Genomic DNA, 23,674 nt, shown 5'->3' with positions numbered 1-23,674 from the left:
GGTCCCCTCTCGCCTCTATGTACTTGTTTAAGGCTGTGGTTGCTCTCTTCTGAAAGGAGGCCAAAGTGGGTGGGGAGCATGCAGAAATTTTGTGGACACCAAGAGAAGTCATCATGGGGATTCTTTTAGCCCATATATTTTCACTCCAATCCAGGAACAGGCTCCTGTGCATCAGAGTAGATTTCTCTAGGCATGTAATCCACCTAAAGTTAATTCAGTTGGAAGCAATATACTGGGTACATAATCCTGCAATCAGCAGCACATACCCTACATGGCTCTACACAGCAGTAAATCCCAATGAGTTTCATGTGACTTACTCCCAGGTAAGAAACACAGCATTTCAGCCTACATTGTGTTGAAAGCAATGTAAAGTGGGTGTGCTCAACTCCCTGAAGGCTCATTGGTTTCAAAGGGGAAGTAATTGTGATGTTTGTTTGGATCATGGCTGGCTGTATATATAGCTGGATGCATATTTTGATGGGTTTGAGGCAAACCTGTGAGCAAGGCACATGTCCTCAGGCTTCTACCAATGTGTGGAGGAGAGGTCTCTCCATATAGCTACAATTGTCAAACAAACACACTTGGCAACCCAAAAACGACCATAAAAACATTTTATTGAGTATTTAAAAGTTTCGGGGGGGCAACTTGGGGATAAATTTGAAACCACCAAGGGAATGAGTGATGCCTTGATGGTGCTTTCTTCTTTTGCATTTTAAACTACCAGTAAGAAAGACTGCAGCAGTATTTTGGGGAAGGAAAAAAAGATTAGGGTACAAAGTATAAAGGAAGGAAGGAAGGAAGGAAGGAAGGAAGGAAGGAAGGAAGGAAGGAAGGAAGGAAGGAAAATATAGGGTCACTGGTGAAGTTGGCTCTAAAATAATAAAACAAAACAATTAAAACAAAACAATTTGTACAGATATCTGAATAATAATAAAAAGATAGCATTGAGTAGGGCTGGGTGATACCTGGTTTTAAACATCGTGATATACCACCAGCTAAACATCGCAATATACTGATACATCACGATGTCTGCAGTATGGATGAATGCATGTAGAGGCATTGACTGGCTTCACGGTTTTCCCCGCATTGTGATTTTTGCATAGCGAACAAACACACATCATGATTCGCAATATATTGCCAGGTCAAAAATTATGAAACCAATATCACGATACAGTGGCACCCCGGGTTACAGACACTTCAGGTTACAGACTCGGCTAACCCAGAAATAGTACCTCGGGTTAAGAACTTTGGTCAGGATGAGGACAGAAATTGAGCAGCGGTGGCGCGGCGGCAGTGGGAGGCCCCATTAGCTAAAGTGGTACCTCAGGTTAAGAACAGTTTCAGGTTAAGAAAGGACCTCCGGAACAAATTAAGTTCTTAACCTGAGGTACCACTGTATAGACTTCAAAGCTGTTTTGGCTGACATATCACCTAGCCCTAACACACATCATAATTCGCGATATATTGCCAGGTCAAAAATTATGAAACCAATATCACGATACAGACTTCAAACTGGTTTTGGATGACATAGGGGTATATCACCCAGCCCTACGATTGAGTTTTTGTATTGTGCTGACACAGTGCAGAAACATCACTAGTGTAGTTTTCTTAAAATCAATACAAAGTGCAGTTGGGATTGGCCCAGATGCCCCTGAACAGTCATGATAAAGTTTTAAACTAACAGAAAGAAGGCTCCCCCTGTTTTCTGCTCCAGTGATCCACGTTTCTCAACTCCTGCCAAAGGGAGATGAATCAGCTGCCTTCCAAAACACTTGGTCACAGGGTCCCCACCCCCCCTTTTTGCAAACCAGTTTTTATTCTAAAAGGAATAATAAATAGTGTGTACATTGCATGCTGCAAAAGGGGAAATCAATTTGTGGGGGGAGTCACAGACATATAATATTTTGACTCCCCCACCGACAAAACGCTAAATATATCCCCCCCTTTCCCTGTTTCAGACTTTTCAAAATTCACAGGTAAAACCAACCCAAAAGGGTGTCTTGCGCAGGCCCTGCTGAAAAGAAGGGACAGATGGGGGGGAGGGGGGAGAGAAGGCGCATTGGAGTTCTCTCCCTCCAGCAATTCTGTTTGCATCAGCGGAGTCTGCGCAAGAGACGTGCAATGGCCGAGTGAGGGAAGGGGTTGTTCCCACCCTCCCGGTCAGATGCTGTGCAGCTGCGGTATATAAATGGGTCGCTGGTTCCTGAATGGTCCTCGGCATGCAGCAGAGTGTGGATCCGGCTAGCTGGAAAAGGCCTCTGGTCTTCAGGGTGTGGTGGTCCCTGCCTCCGTTCCTTTTGGTCCATCTCTTAACAGGCTCCTTCCTTCACTTCCAGCTCTGTACAGGTCTCTTTCTCTCTCTAATGCTGGCCCTTGCTTTTTTATTTTTATTTTTATTTTTTGTCTTACAGAATTCGTGCAGTCCAGTTCCTAACATCTCCCTTCTATATTCACTGGAGCTTTGTACCCAGCTTACGCTGTCGGTTCCTGCAATTTAAAAAGGAAGTGGGTTCAAATCTTATCAAGGTGCTTTTTGAGCCCTGCCCAGGCTTTTGATTTCAGTGGGCAGAGGGTGCACTTTGTGTGCAGAAGGCCATAGGTTCAGTCCCCAGCACCTCCCAGCTGGAAAGACTCAAGCCTGCAACCAAGGAGTCAATAAAATCCAGTAACTCAAGAAGGGAAGAGATTTCTATAAAACAATCACCCCCACATCATACTTTTAAAAGACAATTATACTCCATAAGTCATGGCTTCCCCAAAGAATTCTGGGAGCTATAGCTTGTTCAGGGTGTTCAGAATTGTTAGGAGACCCCCTATTCCTCAAGGAAATGTATCTCTCAGAAGGGAATAATGGTCTCCTCTCAGCAGCACCCTTCCCAACCTCAATCGTGCATGAAATCCTCACCTGGCTTCTGCTCTGGTCACTGTGTACTCGAACCATAATATATTTGGGATGAGACTGGTGTCTCTGATTAAGAAAAACTCTGATAATGGCCTGGAAGAAGTGGAAAGGTTTGGCAGAAGAAGGAGACGGGAAAGGGGGAGAAAATAAGGAGACAGAGAACAAGAATTCAGCAAACTTATTTTTTGTAAAGTCTGTTAATTCTTGTAAGTGAATCAACATAGCAAAAAACAAGGCAGATTCTGAATGAAAGCATTTGATACACTTGGGATAGTTGATGGTCTAATTACATTTTGCTTAAAAATAAAAGAACAGTCACTCAGTCCCAGGTACCTTTCCCTCACTCTGACAAATATCAGGGATTTGCCAAATGAGAGTGGTGACTTCCTTAAGGTCTAAATTCAGAGAGTGTATTAGAACAAAGCTCTGTGCCAAGAATGGTTCTGGAACACAAACCATGACCTGAGCTTCCTTACGTTGCAGGTAAACTATGACTTACGGCTGCTTACCTGCTTTCATTTTTGTTCAGCCCCCAGATTTCCTCATGTGCCCATAGTACAGAAACCTTTGGAGGTGAAGCGATGGAGGTAACCATGGCTTGTCAATTCAGAGATCATCGAAAACAACACAGCACAAATCATGACTGGCAACTGCACCTCCAACCATGGTTTCCAGTACTGATTTGTTTGCTGGCTGGTTGAATTTGACAAGCCATGGTTGGCAGACACCAAAACAAATATTCAACTATGGTTTGCTGTGATATTGAAACTGAGGTATTCATCGCTAAAGCAGAATCCGGACAGCAAGTGCTCAAAAATAAGCTTATTTTATTTACTCTCCTATGAGGCATCATACATGACAATTAACTCTGCACTTAGCCACCTGAGTTTCCTTCTGTACTATATTCTCCCTGACATACTGGATTTCTATATGAAGGGACCCCAGCCCAACACACAAAGGAGCTTCTCCCACCTGCTGCCCAATAAAACTCAAAGGATTTCTGACCTGCCTTTCAATTTAGAAAGATTCCAGAGCAGCAATTTGGTCTCAGGTGGGGGGGGGGCAGAACAAATAAGGGGGACTTACCATGCAGCTATCCTTGGGAACAATGGTGTTAAGATCTCCTGTGTGAATGCAAACCAAACTATCGCCATGATGCTCCCCACAATCCCTCCATATACAACTTGGCTCCAGGAGTGGTACATCAGATAGACTCTGTGTGTGTTGAAACAGAATGAAAGCACATCAAGAAGAGAGCATGCTAGAGAGTTAGTTACAGCACCATCGTCACCTTTTCTCAAAAGAGGGAAGCTCACAAAGACCCTGTTTGCCCCTCACCTATCCCCGCTTCCCCCCGAGGACAGCCAATTCATTGCCTGGCTATCAGGGCCACCTTCCCACCCTGGTTCATGGTTAATCATACAGCTTGATGTGGTACATGAATGAGGCCAATAGTGGCTACCACTAACCACAGTTTGCCTCCAAACTGGAACTGGAAAGTCACAGTTCAAATCACTTTGTAGATAAAACTATGGTTACTGCTAAACAGGAAGTAGAGAAGAGAGCTGGGAGCACACCAGCAGAGCAGGGGAAGACAGCACATGAGTTTGAGGAACAGCACAGATGACCAAACTATGGAATTGACTTGTGCAGTCTGGGCTGGACCCAAGTTGAATAGTTAATGGAAAAAATACATTTATTTTTTTTAAATGGGCATTTCACTGCTTACTCAAAGTGGAATTGCACTTTGGACCAGAGGCAAAAAATGGGAGTCCAGTCTTAAGCTCCTGCCCCTCTCCTTCTTTACCATACAAAAGATAATTTGTTCTGATATTGCAATGCTGAACATTTATCTGCCCTTCTAGGATCCACCAGTGATGGACAGCAAGAGAAAGATGCACAGCGTAGCAATGTCAGGCAAAAGGTCTACGAGATGTGCTATTGGCTTGATCCAGCAGGGCTCTTCTCATGCTAAGATAAGAGATTAGAAATAAATATAATTTTAAAAAGCCACCCACCCACCATCAAAATACCCTGCTGCATATTTACTGAAACATTTATTTGAATAAAGAGTTCTTGCATTGCTTCCAGGAACAACTGAAGCTTTTAAACCATTAATAATGAATGCATCAGTCCCAACAGCAAAACCAAGAGCTGCCCCAAGAAAGCATCCAACAAAATGGAACTGACCTACCTACTATAGGAGACGAGAAAGGCCACGGTTAAGAGGCAGAGGGAGAGGATATGTCTCCACAATAAGTCCAGGAACCTTGCATTGTTCGTTTGATGCATTCTGGGAGAAAAAATATTTAACTGAAATGACCTCTCACTAAACAAGCAAGACATCCAAATCACAATCCAGCAAGCTCAAGCCCACATAGATACTTTAGAGCTTGCTCTTTTAAAAAAGAAAAAGCTTATCACACCCCCGCCCTGTATCCTTCATTTAAAAAAAACCCCAAGGAGCCTGATACTTGATTTTATGCAACACAGAAAAAAAAATCCTAAGTTTCAGGACCTGTTCACATATAAATATCTTTTATTTTTACACCTAAAATGGTACCTTAAGGTAAATGTCTAAGATCTCAATGTGTGCCTGTGCGGCAAGTGCATGCATCATACAGATACACCTTAATGTGTTTCAAGATTCTCTCACCTCTTTAAGGACTAGAAACTTGACTTTGATGGACCCCCCCCCAAAAAAAGTCAGCAGACTCTGTGCTTGCTGGATCAATTTCTTAAAACACTTTAATCAAAGGCAGAGCAAAAATAAAAATAATCCACTTAAAGCTTCACAAAGATTCCCTCTGTTCATTTAAAACATACTGATTTCACACCATAAATCCAGCTTTTTGTTGCTTTTACGATGCCATTCCAACTTCCATTATCCCCAGCCAGCGAGACCAGTGGTGAGGGATGATGGAAGCTATAATCCAACAAACATCTGAAAGGCTGCAGGTTCCATATCCTTGATCTGAGAAGCAGCATTCCTGGCTGCATGCAAGAGATGGAAGGATGCCTCTAGGTAGAAGCAGCATTCCCTCATGAGAGGAAAGAGGGTGCTTCTTCTTAGATCAGGGGTGGGGAACTTGCGGCTCTCCAGATATTGTGGGGACTCCCAACTCGCATCAGCCCCTGCAGCCAGCATGGCCAGTGGTCAGGGACAAAGGGAGCCTAATCTAACTGAATGGAAAAAGGAAGAGGCCACTGTAAATGGAGCCCCTTTTCTGAGCTCTACATAAGCTTAAAAGCAAGGCTGGAACACCCTATCCACCAGCATCAAAAGGAAAAGGGATTATTCACCTTAAATAGAGGAAGAGAAAAGAGTAAATGGAGAAGAACCAGATGAACTGGGAATGGCTGGAAGGCATGGCGTACTTGGAAAAAACCGATGTGTGGATTTCTGAGGAGGAGGAGGAAGAAGAAGCACAAATGTTAGTTGGACTGTAGGAGCATTGCTTGGCTCTCCTCCCCTGCGATCAAGAAGGGCCCGACTCCCCAAGAGTATATGTTTGGGTTAAATGTTGCCAGAGTATGTGGAGGAAGATGCTACCTCTTACCTGCTGGCTATAGAAAGCCCCAACCGCTTGAAGGAAGTGCTCTCCCAGCTACCCCCAAAGCAGTTGAAGCGGTAAAGACGTTTTGCACTAAAGCAACCTGAACAGTTAAAAATGATCAGCGGAACTGCCACAGTTACAGGCACCACATAAGACCTATTCTGCATTTGTAAGAATTCAATCTTTTAGCGTGGCAGTGCCCACACTTTGGAACTCCCTGCCTGGAGATATCAGGCAGGCCCCTTCACTGTACTGCTTTTGGCAGCAGCTCCATTTTTGTTTAGACAAGCCTACCCAGATATTCAGAAAGTCAATGCATGTTTTGATTTTTTAATTTTATTTTTTTTACAAAAGTCTTAAATTATTATAATTTTTATGATTCTACTGTTTTATCTCTTTTTAGGCCACTTTGAGGTGTGTTTGTTAACAATACAAGTGGTGTATAAATCTTATTAAATACAGTAAATAAATGAATAAATAAAAATGTAAATATTTGGAAATAGATCCACTTTTATACTCTGTTACTACAGGGAAGATGGATGACGCACTCAATGCAATCCGATGGCAGAGAAGCAGCAGCAGCAGCAGCAGCAGCAAGTCTGCTTTGGTGATTGATGTACTGCTATCTGCAAGCCCGCACCAATGATTTTTCTCAAAGTTTCCCAGTCAGCTGGTTGTTAGCTGGCTGCTTTCATTATTGAATTTTGCTGTTGATTGTAATGTGGAAAATATAAACTATTTTTAAAAAAGCAAAAACAAAATGTAGTTATTTTTATCATTCCATAAGCAAAGGCAGTGGATGAGAACTGCTACCCTCATTAACAATGCCCAGGTCTGTAGTCGGCTGCGCCCTTTCCCTGCCAGCAATACTCCACCTGCACAAGGACGAGGCTCCTGGATAATATTCTTTATTAGCCAATTCACACCTTCATTGAGCAAGAGGCCCCCCAAGAATGAGATCTGCAAAAGGACAAAAAGGGATGTGTGATTTTTGAGATCAACTGGTTGTTGCGCAGAGGATAATTTGTTTAGCTAGACTCTTCTAGGGATTTAGAAAGCATTATCATCCCACCTTTCCATTAAAAGCCAAAAATCAAATTCATTAGGCTACCTCTGGTTTAAAATAAGCTCTATAAGCATCATAATAGAGTCCAATACCAAATAATTTGATTAAATAACATAAAAACATTATATATAAAGTTCAGCAGCAACTGTTTTGTTGTTGTTGTTAAAAAAAATTCCCGTGAAATAGATGGGCAAATATCTTCTTGCTTTTGGGATTTCTAAAGGTGAAACAAAAAAATGTGAGCCCCCCCTCCCAAAACCTCTGTCAAAATTCTCAAACATAACTCGATTTTGAATGTTGATGCAAAGTGATCTCTGCCTTCTCGAATATTCAGCTAATGTGACCTCAAAGGGTGAACTGCATATTTCTCTAATTGCAAGTGGTTAAATTGGAAATGCAATGAATTCTAAACAATTGGTTGATTCAATTATATGATATGTGATATGCTATGATTGATTGATTGATTGATTGAATGATATGACATATGATAGAATGATATACTATGATACGATTGAATGATATGAATGAATGATTGATATGATATGATTTGTGAATATTAATTTCATTTAATACGCCCCAAAGTCCCATCAAGGTTTCTTTTGACATGTTCTCTTGGCCAATAAACAACTCCCAAAGGCATCAAATTGTTTTTAACCTTGCATCTGAGACTCACCAAGGTGGCCAATGTCCCTGGGACTCTGCAACCAGAGCGCCAACACAGGAGAAGAAACCCTCTCACCACCTGCCCAACCTTCAAAGCCAGGGGCAACCAAAGATGATGACCTCCAAAGGTGAGCAGGCACATATAGAACAGGGAGCCCTTCAGAAACCTTGTGCTGTTTCCAATGTTTGTCCTATTCAAAGGAGACCCACTGGAATAAATGACTCCCAATCTCACTAGGGCTGGCTGTCAGCATTTGATTGGTTGATGGGCACTGATAGCAAGTCCTGCTTGTGCCAAGGCACAATGAGATCCATGCTGACAGGAGTTGGGAGCTCAACAACAAAATCTGGAGGGACAAAAGTTCCCTGTCCCTGGTTTCTGCAATTGTTCTGGTTATGCCTGCTCCTCACTTCTGGCCGACAGCCAGGACCAGGTCACGCATGCACAAACATGTCAGCTGGTTCTTGCTCTTAATCCATTGGCTTGCCATGTTGCTGCAACATACGTACTGCTATCTCATTGGCTCTATTTAGACAATTGATGGTTATGGATAGCTATGACTGTTCACCACTAGCTGCTAATAAAGGAGTGGGGTGGTGCTCCAGGTTGACTGGCTGCCCACTGGATGGCAACATACTTATGGCTCTCTCTCTTGCACTGCTTGAACCTTTGGCCTCACTGTAAAAAACACAGGTTGAAGTTTCTTCCCTCCTCTTCCTCCTCCTCTCTGTAACTCAAAATTTAGATACTGTCAGGGACTAGCTGGATGAAGAGGAGTGGTGGAGGCACCAGTTGGGGAAGCCCCAAAGGAAATCCCAGAGAAGGAAGGCTCAGAGCCCGGGGACTGGCGGTGGGACACTGAGGAGACGTCAGAGGGGGAAAATTGGAAGGGCCTGCTGGATACTGAAGGGACAACAGGGTTCAGTGAGCAGAAGGAACCTGTGACAGGGAGAAGTTCAGACTCTGAGGCTGAGGCAGAAGGGAAGGAGTGTCAAGGGACTGCTGAAGAATCCAGAGAAGCTCCCTCTCCTGCTGCGACAAGCTCCTCTCCCCGATGATCTTCAGGAATGCACAGGATAATGAGGAGGGCAGAACAGGGACCGGAGGTGCTCAGACACCGTTTGAGACTTCTTGGGAAACATCTGGGAGAGCAGTCTTCTTAGGAGGGATAGAAGGCAGGCACCGTCAGGCCTGGCAACTGCTCTATAGGGGAAGACTGGGAAGTGTTGCTGAGTTGTATGCCATTTCCTTGAATAAAGAGCTAAGTTCACTGACAGCTGACTCTGCTGCTTCATGCTGACCTGCATCTGACTCCAGACTTGACAATCCCCTATCCAAAGAGGTACCTACTCTAAGCATCTGTTAGCATAGGATCTTCAAGGCGGGAACAGGGGACCTTTCTCAGCCTGAGGGTCACATTGCCTCGCAAGCATCCTTTCAAGGGCACATGGGGAACATGGGGCCAGAGGCAGAAGTGGGAGGGGCAAAAAGCCAAAGCCTGTGTGTGTGTGTGTGTAGGCAAGCAAGAGGCATCATTACATTCAAGGAAACATTCCAGTCAGACTTTTAAAAAAATTGAGGAGAGGTGTGGCTCCCAGAGCTGGGGTTTTCCTACCCCTGCCTCATAGTGTCAAAGGGTCTTTCCTCTTTCTGCTGCAATAGAACTAAAGGCATCTATCCTTCTGGAACTCATCTATGAAGACAACTCCAACAAAACAGAAAAGTGGGAGGCATTTAAAGAAACCAGTGTGCATAAGCTTACAGGTGAGCTGATATTTAAGAAGGGCATGCATAAGAAATGGAAGAAAGAGAAAATCACAAAGGAAATCCCTGATGTATACATGAGTAGCCAACAGTTGCAGGGAGAAGGTCATGTTAATCTGGAATGAGCGCAGAGGAGGGCAACCAAGATGATCAAGGCTCTAGAAACCAAGTCTTATGAGGAATGGTTGAAGGAGCTGGGTATGTTTAGCCTGGGAAAGAGGAGACTGAGAGGAGATATGATAGCTATCTTTAAATATCTAAAGGGCTGTCCCATAAAAGATGGAGCATGCTTGTCTTCTCCTCTGGAGGGTAGGACCTGAACCAATGGATTCAAATTACAGGAAAGGACATTCCGATTAACATCAAAAAGAATTTTCTGTCAAGAAGAGTCAACTGTGGAATGGACTCCCTCGGAAGGTTGTGGACTCTCCTTCCTTAGAGGTTTTAAAGCAGAAGTTGGGTGGCCATCTGTAATGGATGCTTTATTGAGATTGACAGGAACTGGGTCTCTTCCAACTCTACAATTCTATTATTCTATTCAGTTACTGGGCACAACTGACAAGGTATTGTCAATACTACCTCTTTCCCTAGAGAGCCTCTAGGGTGTTGAGATTGCCAGAGGAGGCCCTCTTGGTAGTTCCTCCACCCTCTTGGCAGCCCAGAAGAGGGCCTTGTCTGTGGCAGCCCCTAAATTGTGGAACTCCTTCCCTGCAGAGGTGCTTCTGGCACCGTCACAATACAGTTTCTGTTACATGCTGAAGCTGAGCCTCTTCAACATGTCCTTTGACAAGAGGCATATTTTAAGGACCCACCCTATTTCTGTGCCTGTAATTTTGTTTTAAACTGTTTTTCATTCTGAATGTTAAACTGCTGCAACCCATCTTGGGACCTCATGGTGACAGTCAGGTAAGAAATTGAATTAATAATAGTTATAATTACAGATGTAAGAGAAAGGAAAGTCATGGGATGGTCAAGGTGAAGGGAGTGATGGGGACAACTTCAGGGAAGGGGAAACGAGAGAAAGGAAAGCAGATGCTACCAGGCCCCAGCAGGAGATGTGAGTTCAGGAACACAAAAGGCTAGACCCAGATTTGGGGAGGGGGGCAGAGAAGCAGGAGCAGGACTCACCGTGTGAAGCTCTCTCTTGAAAACGATGAGTGTGATGAATCCGAATATGATGAAAATTGGGCTCAGGCTTGCTTGGGCGAGAATAAATCCGGTGAAGTCACCTGGGGTAGTAGACAAAAAGAGATAAAACTTGCCCAAAAGGTATTCTTGCCTGGCTGTAAAGGTTTGTTTGTTTTTTTACTTTCAAGTACGTGTGCAACTTATGGAACTAACCGCAAGCAGGTGTGCTACAGGCCACTAAGTTTAACTGTCTTTAGACAACTATGTAATAGGAGTTGTGCTTTGAGGGGAGAAAGGCCCAAGGACCCTGGCTGTGTTGGACTTGAACTAAGGGGGACTCGAGTTCAAGTCCCCACACAAGACTTGAAGCTTCTTAGGTGACTTTGCACCAGTACTTTATTCCCTCAACCTGACCTACCTCACAGGAATGCTGTGAGAATTAAAAACTTAGTAACATTGTGCTTTATGAATAAGGCAATTAAAAAAGAGCGAGAGAGAACAAAAGAGAGGGAGCACTAATGAACAGGTTCCTTCCAACTCCAGAGGAAACTATGAGGTTTACCGCAGCAGCACAGTCTAAATATGAAAAACAGAGCCTATAGATGAACAGCACCCAAACCACATCCTTCTTACCCAGACACCCGGCCGCCACCATTTCCTGTTGGATGTCTGCTTGTGGCAAAACCTTTGGTTGCATGATAACTTGGTACAGGATATCAGTTGCTTTAAAGGGCAATGATCTCAGGGTCATCAGTACAAAGCTTTCCATTCACAGAGGAACACAAGGCTGCCGGTTTGAAACTCACCCTGGCAATAGGCTTTTGGGGAGGCCCTGAAAGCCGTCCTCTCCCCCTTCACATCATCAGCCTCCCTCCACCTTGTCACCTGCTTGCTACATAAAAACTGCACAGCTGGCCTGCCTTACAAGGCTGTTGTAAAGATACGAAAGCTTGGCCGGCCATCACATGAAGATTGCTGTAGCTGCATTCTTATACACCAGTAATGAGGAATCTATTACCCTCCAGATGATGGTGGACTACAACTCCCAACATCCCCAACTGTTAGCCATTGTTGGCTGGGGCTGGTGTGAATTGGGAGTTGAATGACATCTGGAGTGCCAAATTTTCTGCACCTCTGAGATATACTCACACAAGTACCTGGAAGTTAGGTCCACCTAAACTCAATGGGAACTACTTTTGAGTAGAAACACACCTCTTAAATGCATCAAAGGAATTGAGGAAGCTATCCAGTACAGCATGTGACCATTGGTCCATCTTGTCCAGTACTGTGTTAACCAGAGCTTTCCAAACTGTGTGTTGTGACATGTTAGTGTGTTGGCTTCAGTGTGTAGGTATCTCACGTGAACGCTCCCCGTGCTCCTCCTGGGGCTGGAAAGGGGTTAGTTTAACCTCCAATTTGCTAGTAAAACTGAATTACTGTGTTGCGAGATTATGAATGTCTAAAAAGTGTGGCACCAACATGAAACGTTTGGAAAGCTCTGGTCTAAACCATAGGGATGGGGTGCCTTTTTTCAGTATGAACAATACATTCTCTTCTGTGCAACCTTCTGAAGGCCATATTCCAGCGTTGGGCGAGGCCAGAGGCAAAAGTGGGTGGAGCAATGAAAGTGAATTTTACCTAGTCAGGGAATTGGGGTCCAATGACATATGGAGAGCCACAGATGTTCCCCATCCCTCTCCTAGAGAATATTCTAATTTAGCATGTTTTATTTTATCAGCATTTGGTAAACAAAACTAAAAACTTTGAAATTTGCCAAGCCTGGCCTGATGTTTCATTTGCAAACAACATCTGTTTGTTGCTACTAATGAACAAATGACAAGAAAGGAGATTCCTAAACATTAAGAAGAACTTTCTGACGGTAAGATCTGTTTGACAGGTGTTGAACACTCCTTCATTGGAAGTTTTTAAGCAGAGGTGGGACGGCCATCTATCACGGATGCTTTAGTTGAGATTTCTGCATTGCATGGGGTTGGACCAGATGACCCTCAGGGTCTCTTTCAACTCTATTCTATGAGCCTATGAGTTGTAAGACAAAAATCTAAAGGGTTCCAGGTTGGCCAAGGATGGAAAAATTTTGGGGAAATTGCCTAGTGCTTTATTTCTCCCCAGAAAGTATTGTTTTCATACATTCATAGAATCACAGAACTGTAGAACTGAAAGTACCTCAATGGGTCATCTGGCAAAACTGTCAGAAAGTTCTTCCTGATGTTTAGTTGGAATCTCCTTTCTTGTAACTTGAAGCCAGTGGCCCATCATCCCCAGCCAGCACAGCCATTCTCCCAGCAGCAGTCTTATAATATGGAGGGCACCCGGTTGGTGAAGGCTGACCCAGGAAGATACTCACAATTACAGTTTTGATAGCTTACCATTCAACTAATGGGAGCCTGGGGCTGATGTGAGTTGTTGTCCAAAGCATGGGGGGGGGGGGCGCTATCCAACTGCACAAGACTTTCTAACGGCCACACTCTCACCTCTGCTTTTTTTTTTTAATTTGTGAGGAGTGGTCCAGGCTTGAACATCAGCAGGAAACAGACTAGAAGGGAATCCCAGGCATGTCATCAAATGCATTGTGGACTCAAAGAAAGTAATTTGATATTTTAAGGATATCTATTACATCGTGCTCTCTGTTCATCCTTTTGATGCTGACAAGTGGCCTGTTGGGGGTGGCTGTTACATGTGGCTTGTTTACGTGCCAACATGTGCTTGTTGGAAAGCAAATAAAGTTTCTGAAAGTGCTGTACAGCGAAGAGCTGCAGCTGAGCAGTAGAGAACCAACCTGAAGCACACCCAGGTAAGGCTGGAGAGACTCCCTGCCTGAAACATTTGGAGAGGTGCTGCCAGTAAGTGTAGACAATACTGAGCTAGATGGACCAATGGTCTGACATGGTATATGGCAACTTCCTGCTTATATTCCTATGCCCCCTTCTGACACACAAAAATCCCTTTTATCCATAATCATCAGGATACTTTTATTTCTAGGGGAGAGACATATCTACATCTTAAAACTCATGCTTTGCATGCAGAAGGTCCTCGGTTCAATATTCAACAGCATCTCAGTATTCAACAGAGAGACTGTTTGAAACCCTGGGGAGCCACTGCCAGTCAGTGCCGGTAACAAAGCTGGATCCAAAGCTAGATGGACCAATGATCTTTATTTTGTTTTCATGGATCATGCCTGTCTACTCTAGGGGCTCTAGAATGTACAACAGGCCGTGGGTCTTACAGAGCTAGCTAAAAATGTTTTCAGCACCAGAACCAGACAACAGGCATGGGATCGAGAGGGTTTTCATTTGCTCATGCAGCAGCATAAACAGAACATGAGTCTCAGTGAAAACACACAGACACACACCATTATTTCCGTACAAGGAAGCTGGCGCAGATGGCTCCGCAGCAGGGACCAATTAATTTAGCGAGCCAGAGCAGAAGATTCATGCTGCACCTCCAGGATACAACAGGTGGCCTGCAGGCAGAATCTGGCCCCAAGAAACACTCCTAAGGTCTCTGCTTGCTAATTGCCATCCTGGGGGACGACCCCATAGATGCCTCCTCCTGCCCTTAGGTGTATGCATAATGCAGAACCTATGTACACATATGTGGACAAACATGGGGGCAATGCTTCCCATCTACAAAGTGCATACTGAGTGCAGAACACAACATCCAAAAAACACAGGTTTTTGTTAACACTAGGGACAAGCTTCTATCCCTTAGGACAATAATTATGCCTAAATATAGCAAATGAAACTGGTTTGCACAGTACAGTAAGCTGTGGCTTGGTGCTACATCTGAGAAGATGAATTGTGGTTTGGGATGCTGTTACACCCTCAGAACCTGCTGTTTGGGATGGGCCTCTGGGGGTTCTCAGGGAAGGTGGCTGGAGAGGGGAACCATGTAAGCCATATCATGGTTTGGACACATGCCATGAATTTAAAGCACATTTGCTTTTTCTCCAATGAATCCCGGGAACTGTAGTTTGTAAAGAGTGCTGGGAATTGTAGCTTTGTGGGAGGGTGAACTAAATTTCCCAGGACTCTTTTGGGGGGTTGGGGAGATGGTGTACGGTATGTACGCAGTCTAAATGAATCTTACCACAGATTGTGATCTGGTGCTTGATCTGAAGAAATCCACTGTAAGCCACTTCTTAGCCTTTGTTAACCTGGTGACTTCCAGAAGATTTGAACTGGATGGGCCTTTGGTCTCATCCAGCACGGTTCTTCTTACATTCTTATATTCTTTAGTTGCTGGCTAGGGCTGACGGAAGTCCAAAATATCTGGATGACACCATGTTGGTGAAGGCAGTCTAAACCTCTCACCTTCAGAGCTCCCCAGAGACCTCCAAGAGACCCCTCCTCTCTCGAGAGGCTTTGGAAATGTCAGCAGGTGTACTTACTCTCAAGGCTCTCCACTGGCATGAGAGCTGGAACCTTGGGTGAAAGTTGAGATACTTAAGCCACAAAATTCAATGCCACTTCTGTTACTTAAATTTAAGATTGTTCAAAAATAATAATAATTAATGCTATTAAACTCATTTACTTGTGTTCTTTTTTCAGATGTCAGGATTTTTCATCTTTTACAATCCATTCATTTTTTAAAAAAAAATTTTGACTGACTGAAAGCACAACAAGCTCTGATGGAACTGGCTGAGGTAACATCTTAATGAAGGGGAGGGTTGCAAAAAATATATATATTTAATAACCTCTAGGCTGGATTACTGCAACACATTACACATAGGGCTGCCTCTGAAGATGGTATGGAAGTTTAAGGTGGTGCAGAATTCAGCGTCCAAGTTGCTCAGTGGGGCAAGATGGTTTGAGCATATTACACTGATCCTGACCTGACTGCATTGGCTGACGTATAAAAGTCTTAAACAGCTCAGGACTGCAATACTTCAAGGACCGCCTCTCCCCCTATAAACTGTCAAAGACTCTGCGTTCATCATTTGAGGCCCTTCTTCATGTGAGGGTGGAAACATGAGAACGGGCCTTTTCTGCAGTGGCTCCCAGTTTGTGGAATGCTCTTCCCAGGGAGGCTTGACTGGTGCCTTCATTAGGCATAAATTTGGTGTAGAAGGTTCAAAGTCAGTTTTTCATCATCCTGACTCAGCTTCTATCAGTTCATCAGCATCTGAACTCTGATGTGCTTAAAAAGGGGTCTGACTTTCCCTGGCATGTAGCTCAGTGGCCAAGGGATGGAGCTGTCAACTAAGAATTTGTTCAGCTACAAATTCCATAGACAGCCTTAAAATGAACACTCCCTTCTCCTTCAATCCTAATCCTTGTGTGTCTTAAAGCTGATTTACCTTACAAGACAGCTGTTTATGCTAATATAGCCAAAGAGTTTTGGATGGTGTAAAGCAGGGGTGGTTAAACCCTGTGGTCATCCAGCTGTTAGTGGACTACAACTCCCATCATGCTTGGACCACTGGCCATGCTGACTAGGGAGCAGATGGGAGTTGGAGTGCAACAACAACCTGAGGGCCACAAAGTTCTTCACCCCAGCCTAAGAAGTGGCATTATTTCCCATTTTATGGGGAATGACTCTTCTAACACAACATAAGAGTCGGCTCAATCAGGCCAATGGCCTAGCAAGTCTAGCAACCTGTTCTCATAGTGTCTGTGGGACACCTGGAAAAAAAGATTCGTGCACTCTCCCTTCCTGTGGTTTCTCTATCTACTTTCTCCATGCTATGCATAATTTTATAAACTTCTTTGATGTCTCCTCTTACTCAACTTTTTAGTTTAATTTCTTAATAGAGGAGTCACTTGATCATTCTGGTAGCCCTTTTCTGAGGCAAGGCAACCAAGGACCAGAACTGTACATAAGAGGCCTTATTCCATCTCTTACACACAGTAGGGAATGCTGCTTCTAACTCAGGAGTGAGGAACCTGTGACCCTCCAAATGATGTGAAATTCCAACCCCCATTATCCCTAGACTGACTGTTGCGTTAGCTGGGGCTGGTGGAAGGTGGGAGTCCAACAATATTTGGAGTGTCATGGACTCACCATCACTGACCTACCTGAATAAAAGGCAGGTTCCATTTCAAACTTTGCCAGCCTGGTGCCTCAGAACTTTAAAACACCACAGACATGCTGTGTGTTCACTATTTTCAGTGACCTATTCCTTGAATTAGAAATAGTATCGAAGAAACCAGAAGCTCTCCAGATACAGTTACCAGCTTCTCTTACTCTCACGTGCACTAGCATTCAAGTAGGAAACAAGCAGATGTGGCCAAGCACATGCCATATTACTTCCACTCACAAAAAGGCTTGTAATTGGATCTTGGTGCAAATCTGGCCTTAAGCCATTTTTCACTTTGATCCAGGAAAAGAATTTTTTGGGGGGTTAACTGGATCACTTGTTGGGTCACCACTCATATAAATCAGAATGCCTTTCAGAGCACAGATGCTATCTATCCATGCTGCATGACTCTTAAGTGGGTGTGCATGCAAAATGCACTGGATGTGGTGTGGGAGGCATATCCTAAGGATGTAAGCAAACAAAAAAGTTTGGATCAGCTGTGCTCATCCAATTCATTCTGTAGTCCTTGATGAAGCAAACAGCATGAAAACCTGCTTATCTATGTGGATCTCTTTACTCAGACTGGGGTAAATCTGCAGCTGATCAATCTGTTCATTAGAGATATGGGATCAAGGGATGGCTGTTGCTGGCAGCAACTGTCACTTCTGACCATTGGCAATGCTGGCTGGCGTTGATGAGAACCCTGCTAAATATTGCCGGCGCCCATCTAGTCCAACATCCTGTTTTCACAGTGGCCAAACAGATGCCCCATGGGAATCCCATAAGCACAACCACAACTCACCCTTCTTGCAGTTTCCATTAAGAAGCATTCAGCAGCTTACTGGCTCCCACTGGCGTTATATACCCTGGGTTAGAAATATGAAGAGGATGCTGCCTATGATCATTTACTTCCATTTTCTTTGTATATAAGGAACAGCCCGATATGTCACCTGCTTTTGGGAAGTGGCCTCAACCAAGGCATTAACATTGGTCCAACTAGTTCACTATGGCTTACACAAGCTGGCAGCATGTCATCACAGCATCCCCAGGGTGGAATTGAACCTAGGACCTTCTGCATGCAAAGCAGCTGCTCTACTGCTGAACTATGCTTTTCAGAGTACATAAGGTGCGGCTTTGGAGATTTTTATCTCCTGCCCTGTCTTCCAGTGTGCAATCTTTATAAAAACTGAATCCAATAATTCCATTAGTTAATGGATGTGTGTGCGGGTGGGTGCGTGGGGGAATCAAAGGATGAGTTTGGGCTGGCCTGAAAGCCATACATTCTCTCACTCAGAAGCTCTGCCTCTCCCCACCCCCGTGCCAAAATCATGGGAATTGAGTGGGCTTTCTCAGCAGCACGCACACAACTCTAGAATACTCCTCTACAGTCAGCTTGCCAGGCGGAAAGAAATCCCAGTTTAATGCAGGAAGCACAAGGTAAGGGAGCCAAGTATCAGAAAGAAGAGATAAATAATACATGTGACCCCCCCCCCTCATTACCACAATGCGTCTAACTCCCACAGTGCTTAGTGTCTGCAAATGAAAAAAACAAGAATACCAAGTTGCAGGTCTGCCTGGAAATACCACACCCTAGTATGGAAGCCTGGACACAAAGAGACCTCTTTCGGTTGGTTACTCAGGGGAAATGCACTCCAAACCTTCTCAGAATCACTTTCCACTATTTTAGGGTTGGGCTCTGGCACTTAAGAGAGCAAATGGCAGCACTAAGTCATGTCAGAATTTAAAGCCCTGAGTTACTGAAATATTCAGAGTTCAAATGAATAAATAAATAGGCCACAGGCTAGCAAGGTTGGGAGATCCAGTTACAAACGTAGAAGCTGATCCTAACTCTGCCACCCAATGATCTCCTCCTGCTCCCTTAAAAACCCTCCCATCCTACATTGCTGTTCCCTATGCCTGGAACTCACTCCCAGATTGCCTCCCTCCTCCTCCTTCTCAAAGTCACCTCTTCCCTAAACTGAGACAACACACACATAGTCTAAGTCAGGTGTGAGGAACCTGTGGCCCTCCAGATGCTACTGAACGATAATTCTCATAATCCCTGGCACTGGCTGCTGGTGCTGATGGGAACTTTAGTAAGGCAACATCTGGAGAGGCAAAGCTTCCCCTGGCATTGCAACTCCATTCACTCCCATCTGTCCTTTGGTACATTTTGCTGGTACATGTAAAGTGGAAGTTTAGACTGCAAGTGGCTTGGGGCAGGGATTTCTCCCCCTACCCCTTGGTGTGTATGATGCAGATTTGTTACTGGTCATCCTGTCATTTTGTTACTTTAAAGCAGTTGAATTTAACCCTTTCCCTTCACTTAAAAAAATATGCTATCATGCCCCCATTGTGGTGGTGGTGGTGATACAGTTGCCTGTATTTTTATTTTGCTCATCAGGATGAATAGCAGTTTTTTGTGAGGAGGGGATTTAGATCAAGGAAACTAACTAACACATTCCTTTCATCATCCCAGTTCTGATCAAAATCAGAACATTCTGTAGCTGCTTTTAAAGTTTAAAAATTAAATGCCAGGCAAGAGATGGATCACAGAACTTGTAAAGCACAAACATTTTAGGCTTTGTTTTGAAAAGTGACATGCACACTAATACAGCCATATAAATTATTATTTAAACAAGTCTCCTGAAATCAGCAGGACAATCCCAAGCAAATGTACAGTCAAATGAAGCTTTACAGATACATTACAAAATCAGTGGGGAGTCTCCTTTGCATGCAGAAGGTCCCAAGTTCAATCCTCAGCAGTATTCCCAGGTAGGGCTGTGAAAGATTCCTTGCCTGAAATCATGGAGAGTAGCTTCTAGTCAGTATAGACCAGCATTTCTCAACCCTGGGTCCTCAGAGGTTGTTGGACTACAACTCCCATCTTCCCTAGCTAGTAGGACTAGTGGTTAGGGATGATGGGTGTTGTAGTCCAACAACATCTGGGAACCCATGGTTGAGAAAGGGTGGTATAGACAATACTAGACCAATGATTTGACTCGGTATAAGGTAGCTCCCTATGTTCCTATTCAGGTGCTCTCTAGAGACATCCAGGTGTTCATAGCAGTGGTTAAGAGTGTTGGGATCTCACTGGGTGACCGTGGGCCAGTCATTATCTTTCAGTCAAACAACAACAATGCAAAGTTGTTCTGAGGGCAAAATTGATAGGATGGAAAAGATTCATGTATGCTGTCTTGAGTTCCTTGAAAAAGATATGTGGAAAAAATGTAAAAAAACAAAACAAAACAAAACACCAAACCCTAATCATCGGTGTAGCTAGCCACTCAGGCACCTGGTACGGTGCATGCGTCCTGCAGCCAGGGTCGGGGCGATCTGCCCATGGAAGTAGGGCAAGCTGCATGGAGCCTCTCCACCACATTCCCCTCAGCTATAGGGCTGCTGAGGGAGAGGCAGTGGGCAGATATAAGCCCCACGCAGCCATTTCAGGCAGCGTGGAGCCTGCAGGCACCCAAGCCACCATGTCACTCCCAGAAGAAACGTGTGGCTTGGGCATGCTGCAGGCCCCGTGGTTAGTGCCAGCCCTGCGGTGTGGCGCCCAGTGCCAGCCACGTTTCATTAAGTTTCTTGACTGAACTAAAAAGTTTTATGAGTCCTTTTTTTATCTCATATTTTTGTCACCCCCCCTCAGTGATGACACCCGGGGCGGCCCGCACCCACTGCGACCCCCTTCCTCAGCCACTGACCCTAATACAATTTTGCACCATTAGGGTTTATCCTGTTGATCATTTAGAAACCCATTATTCAGAGATAGTTTACTTCTAAATGCCAATGGCTGCACGGTCACATGATGGGAGGCAGGAAAGACTGGTGCTTTTGCACCCTGCCTGCAAGCTTCCTAGAAAAAAAGCATAACAGAGCACATGCTTAGCATGCAGACAATTCCAGGTATGAGCCCTCTTTCAAAATCAGGAGAGCTTCCTCCACTCAGTATGAGCAATATACTGAGCTAGATGGATCAAGGGTCTGACTCTGAATAACATAGCTTTACATGTTATTTGGAAGGGACACAATTCAGTAGCAGAGCACATCTTTAGCATGCAGAAGGTGCCAGGTTCCCACATGCAGCACCTTTAGTTAGTGCTGGGAGAAGAGTCCCTGGCTGAAACCCTCAAAAACTTCTCCTAGTCAGTGTAGACAGTTCTGAGCTAGACAAGACAATGATCTGAGTTATTATTTCAATCACCCCTTTGGACCAGATTCAACTTACTCTGTTCTGCTCCTCCAGTGGTTCTCAAACTTTTTTCTCTGGGTCATACTTTCAGAATAAAAATTTGCTTGTGCTACACCAATATTTTTATTGATAAGAAATACATTGGAAAACAAAAAGAAACGAGTCCTAGCAATGCTTGATTAAAACATACAACACAACTACTTTATAATTTGATTGTGGGACATCCAGAAAGTATTAAAAAATGCATAAGAACAGAAATAATTCCCAAAATATAATTATAAACAAGCCTTTTAATATGTACCTTACATATTTATACAAATTCAATGAGAGGTATGAGCTTGCTTTTGCCAAGTAATCTCATTTATATTATGTCTAATTTGAGACAAATAAACTCTCATCTCGTCAACACAAAGAAACCTTTCTCTTTTCTGCTGTTTCTTATCTGTCAGTTGAAAATCCCCGTTCACAACAATATGTTGTGGAAAATGGTAGATAAATAGCCAACACTCTTGAAAAGAGGCATGGATACTGTCTCTGGTTGTATATCTAAAAAAAACATTTTGATGCTATATTATACGATACTATACTTAAATATTTTACGTATAATATTGAAATGTTTAAATGTTTATTTGATTGTCATTGAATCTTCCTGCCACACTTGCCACCCTCTCCTGTCACACCAGTATGGCACGCCACACCCTTTAAGAACTACTGCACTAGTGGAAATCAGTGCAAGTACTCTTGCTAGCTAGGTTCCCCCTCCTCTGCACCTCCCCCTGCATTGTGAAAACAATCACCTTAGCACTGTGTTGAATCCCACCCTCTATTTAAAAGCACAAAGACTAGAATCTTATTTTATTTCGGAGGAAGGGCATTTGGCTCAGTGGTAGGAGCACCTGCTTTGCATGTGTAAGGTCTTGGCTTCAATCCCTAACAGCATCTCAAAGTAGCGTTCGGGAAAAATACATTTCTGCCCCCCTCCCCACCTGAAACCCTGTAGAGCTGCTGCCCGTCAGTGTGGACAGCACTGCCCTAGAAAGAACAAAGGTCTGGCCCAATATAAGGCAGCGTTCTGTGTTCCAAGTGTGTTAGGAAAAGGATCTCTCCAGGAATGGGTCAGTGATCCTGCAAAAGTAGCATCTAGTAACTGGTGTGACAAAGAGGCATGTCAAAAGAAAACTTAACTCTAATAAAACAGAATAGATCTAGATCTAGATGGAAGCGGCCAGGAAGAGGGAGGTGCCAATAGGTTATCGGAAGCGGGACCATAATAAATACAATAAATGTAAAGGTGACCCCCCCCCCAAAAAAACTCTGCACTCTTGGGACGAGAAATCCAAAGCAGAAAGGGTGCCGCGCACGCGCACTGCAGCCTCCGAAGTACACTATCTCGCAAAGAGCGGCAGCCGAAGCGCGCATGCGCCGCCGCCCGGCTTCACAGCGCTGCTAGTCAATGGCTCACTATTTGGCAGCTCCCACCCGATCCCCTCAGGAACTCCCCGAAGCCCAAACCTCGCCTTTTTTCACGGATATGAATTGGGCGTAGGGCGAAAGGCCCACCCACAGCGGAGAGAAGAAAACAGGCTCCGCGAAGCGCCGGAGGCTGGAGGCTTTACCTTCTGGGTACTCGACGTGAGTGAGGGAAACCGACTTCCACGGAACAGAGACCGAGCACTCTCCTACCGCGGCCATCTTACCCGGATACCGGGCCGGGCCGCCACAGCCAATCGGGCGGCACACACGGGGCGGGGCGGCAAATGGGAGTGGGCGGAGGGGGAGACGCGCACGGCCAATAGCCGTGCCCCGCAGGTGAGGCACTGGCCAATCCGCGGGCACCGCAACGTACAGCAGCCCCGCCCACCCCGCTCTGAAGCGCGAGAACGAGTTGGGGAGGGGGAACTTCCACAAGTCCAATCCTCGGCGGGGCCCAGGTAGAAGAGATGGCCAATGGCAGAGGAAGCGGGGGCGTGGCGGCGCCCGGGGATTGGCTGGCCCTTCTCGCCAATCCTCTCTCCGACTCCTCCCCCGTCTGAGCCAATCAGGTCTTAGAGGGTGGATGGCGGGCTAGAGAGCGACTTGAGTGAGTGAGGTGTATTGTGGGTATTATCGTTGCTCAAAGGGGCGGGGGGGCTTCTCCACTGTACAACTAAGGGGAGCTAAAGGAATGGAGCTGAGACAGAGTTCTCCACCCTGACAGGGTTTGAAGGGGGGGCGGTCTTCTGCAACTGGGTTGCCACCTTTGTTCTCGCAAAATACAGGGTGGGGCTGTTGGGGGGCGATTTTTTTCCATCTGGCACTGAAGTGGCTTCAAAGCAACCCATTACAGTTTAATGCAGCCTAACAGGATGGCCTCTCTGGAAT

General features: G+C 44.8%; 1 protein-coding gene across 3 annotated transcripts; it reads right to left on the bottom strand.

Annotated features, from left to right (window-relative positions):
- Positions 1 to 597: 597 nt before the first annotated feature.
- DOLPP1 (dolichyldiphosphatase 1) lies at positions 598 to 23,171 on the bottom strand. 3 transcript variants are annotated; one of them, XR_013391281.1, is made up of 9 exons: positions 22,930 to 23,171; positions 11,082 to 11,182; positions 7,335 to 7,419; positions 6,206 to 6,305; positions 5,097 to 5,195; positions 3,989 to 4,117; positions 2,906 to 2,995; positions 1,404 to 2,487; positions 598 to 1,322 (listed from the first exon to the last, which is right to left on the bottom strand). XR_013391281.1 is itself a non-coding variant. In XM_028714840.2 (9 exons), the coding sequence occupies exons 2-9, from the start codon at positions 17,946 to 17,948 to the stop codon at positions 2,451 to 2,453; spliced, it is 669 nt and encodes a 222-aa protein (XP_028570673.1). In that variant the 5' UTR covers positions 17,949 to 17,984; positions 22,930 to 23,065; the 3' UTR covers positions 598 to 2,450. The 3 variants fall into 3 exon arrangements, 2 of the variants coding, with proteins under 2 accessions (XP_028570673.1, XP_028570672.1); XM_028714840.2 differs by adding an exon at positions 17,921 to 17,984 and having other exon boundaries at positions 598 to 2,487; positions 22,930 to 23,065; XM_028714839.2 differs by having other exon boundaries at positions 598 to 2,487.
- Between the last annotated feature and the right edge of the window lie 503 nt (positions 23,172 to 23,674).

The sequence above is a fragment of the Podarcis muralis genome, chromosome Z, assembly GCF_964188315.1.
Source record: "Podarcis muralis chromosome Z, rPodMur119.hap1.1, whole genome shotgun sequence".
Taxonomy (NCBI): Eukaryota; Metazoa; Chordata; class Lepidosauria; order Squamata; family Lacertidae; genus Podarcis; species Podarcis muralis.
This window is presented reverse-complemented; position numbering and strand designations above follow the sequence as displayed.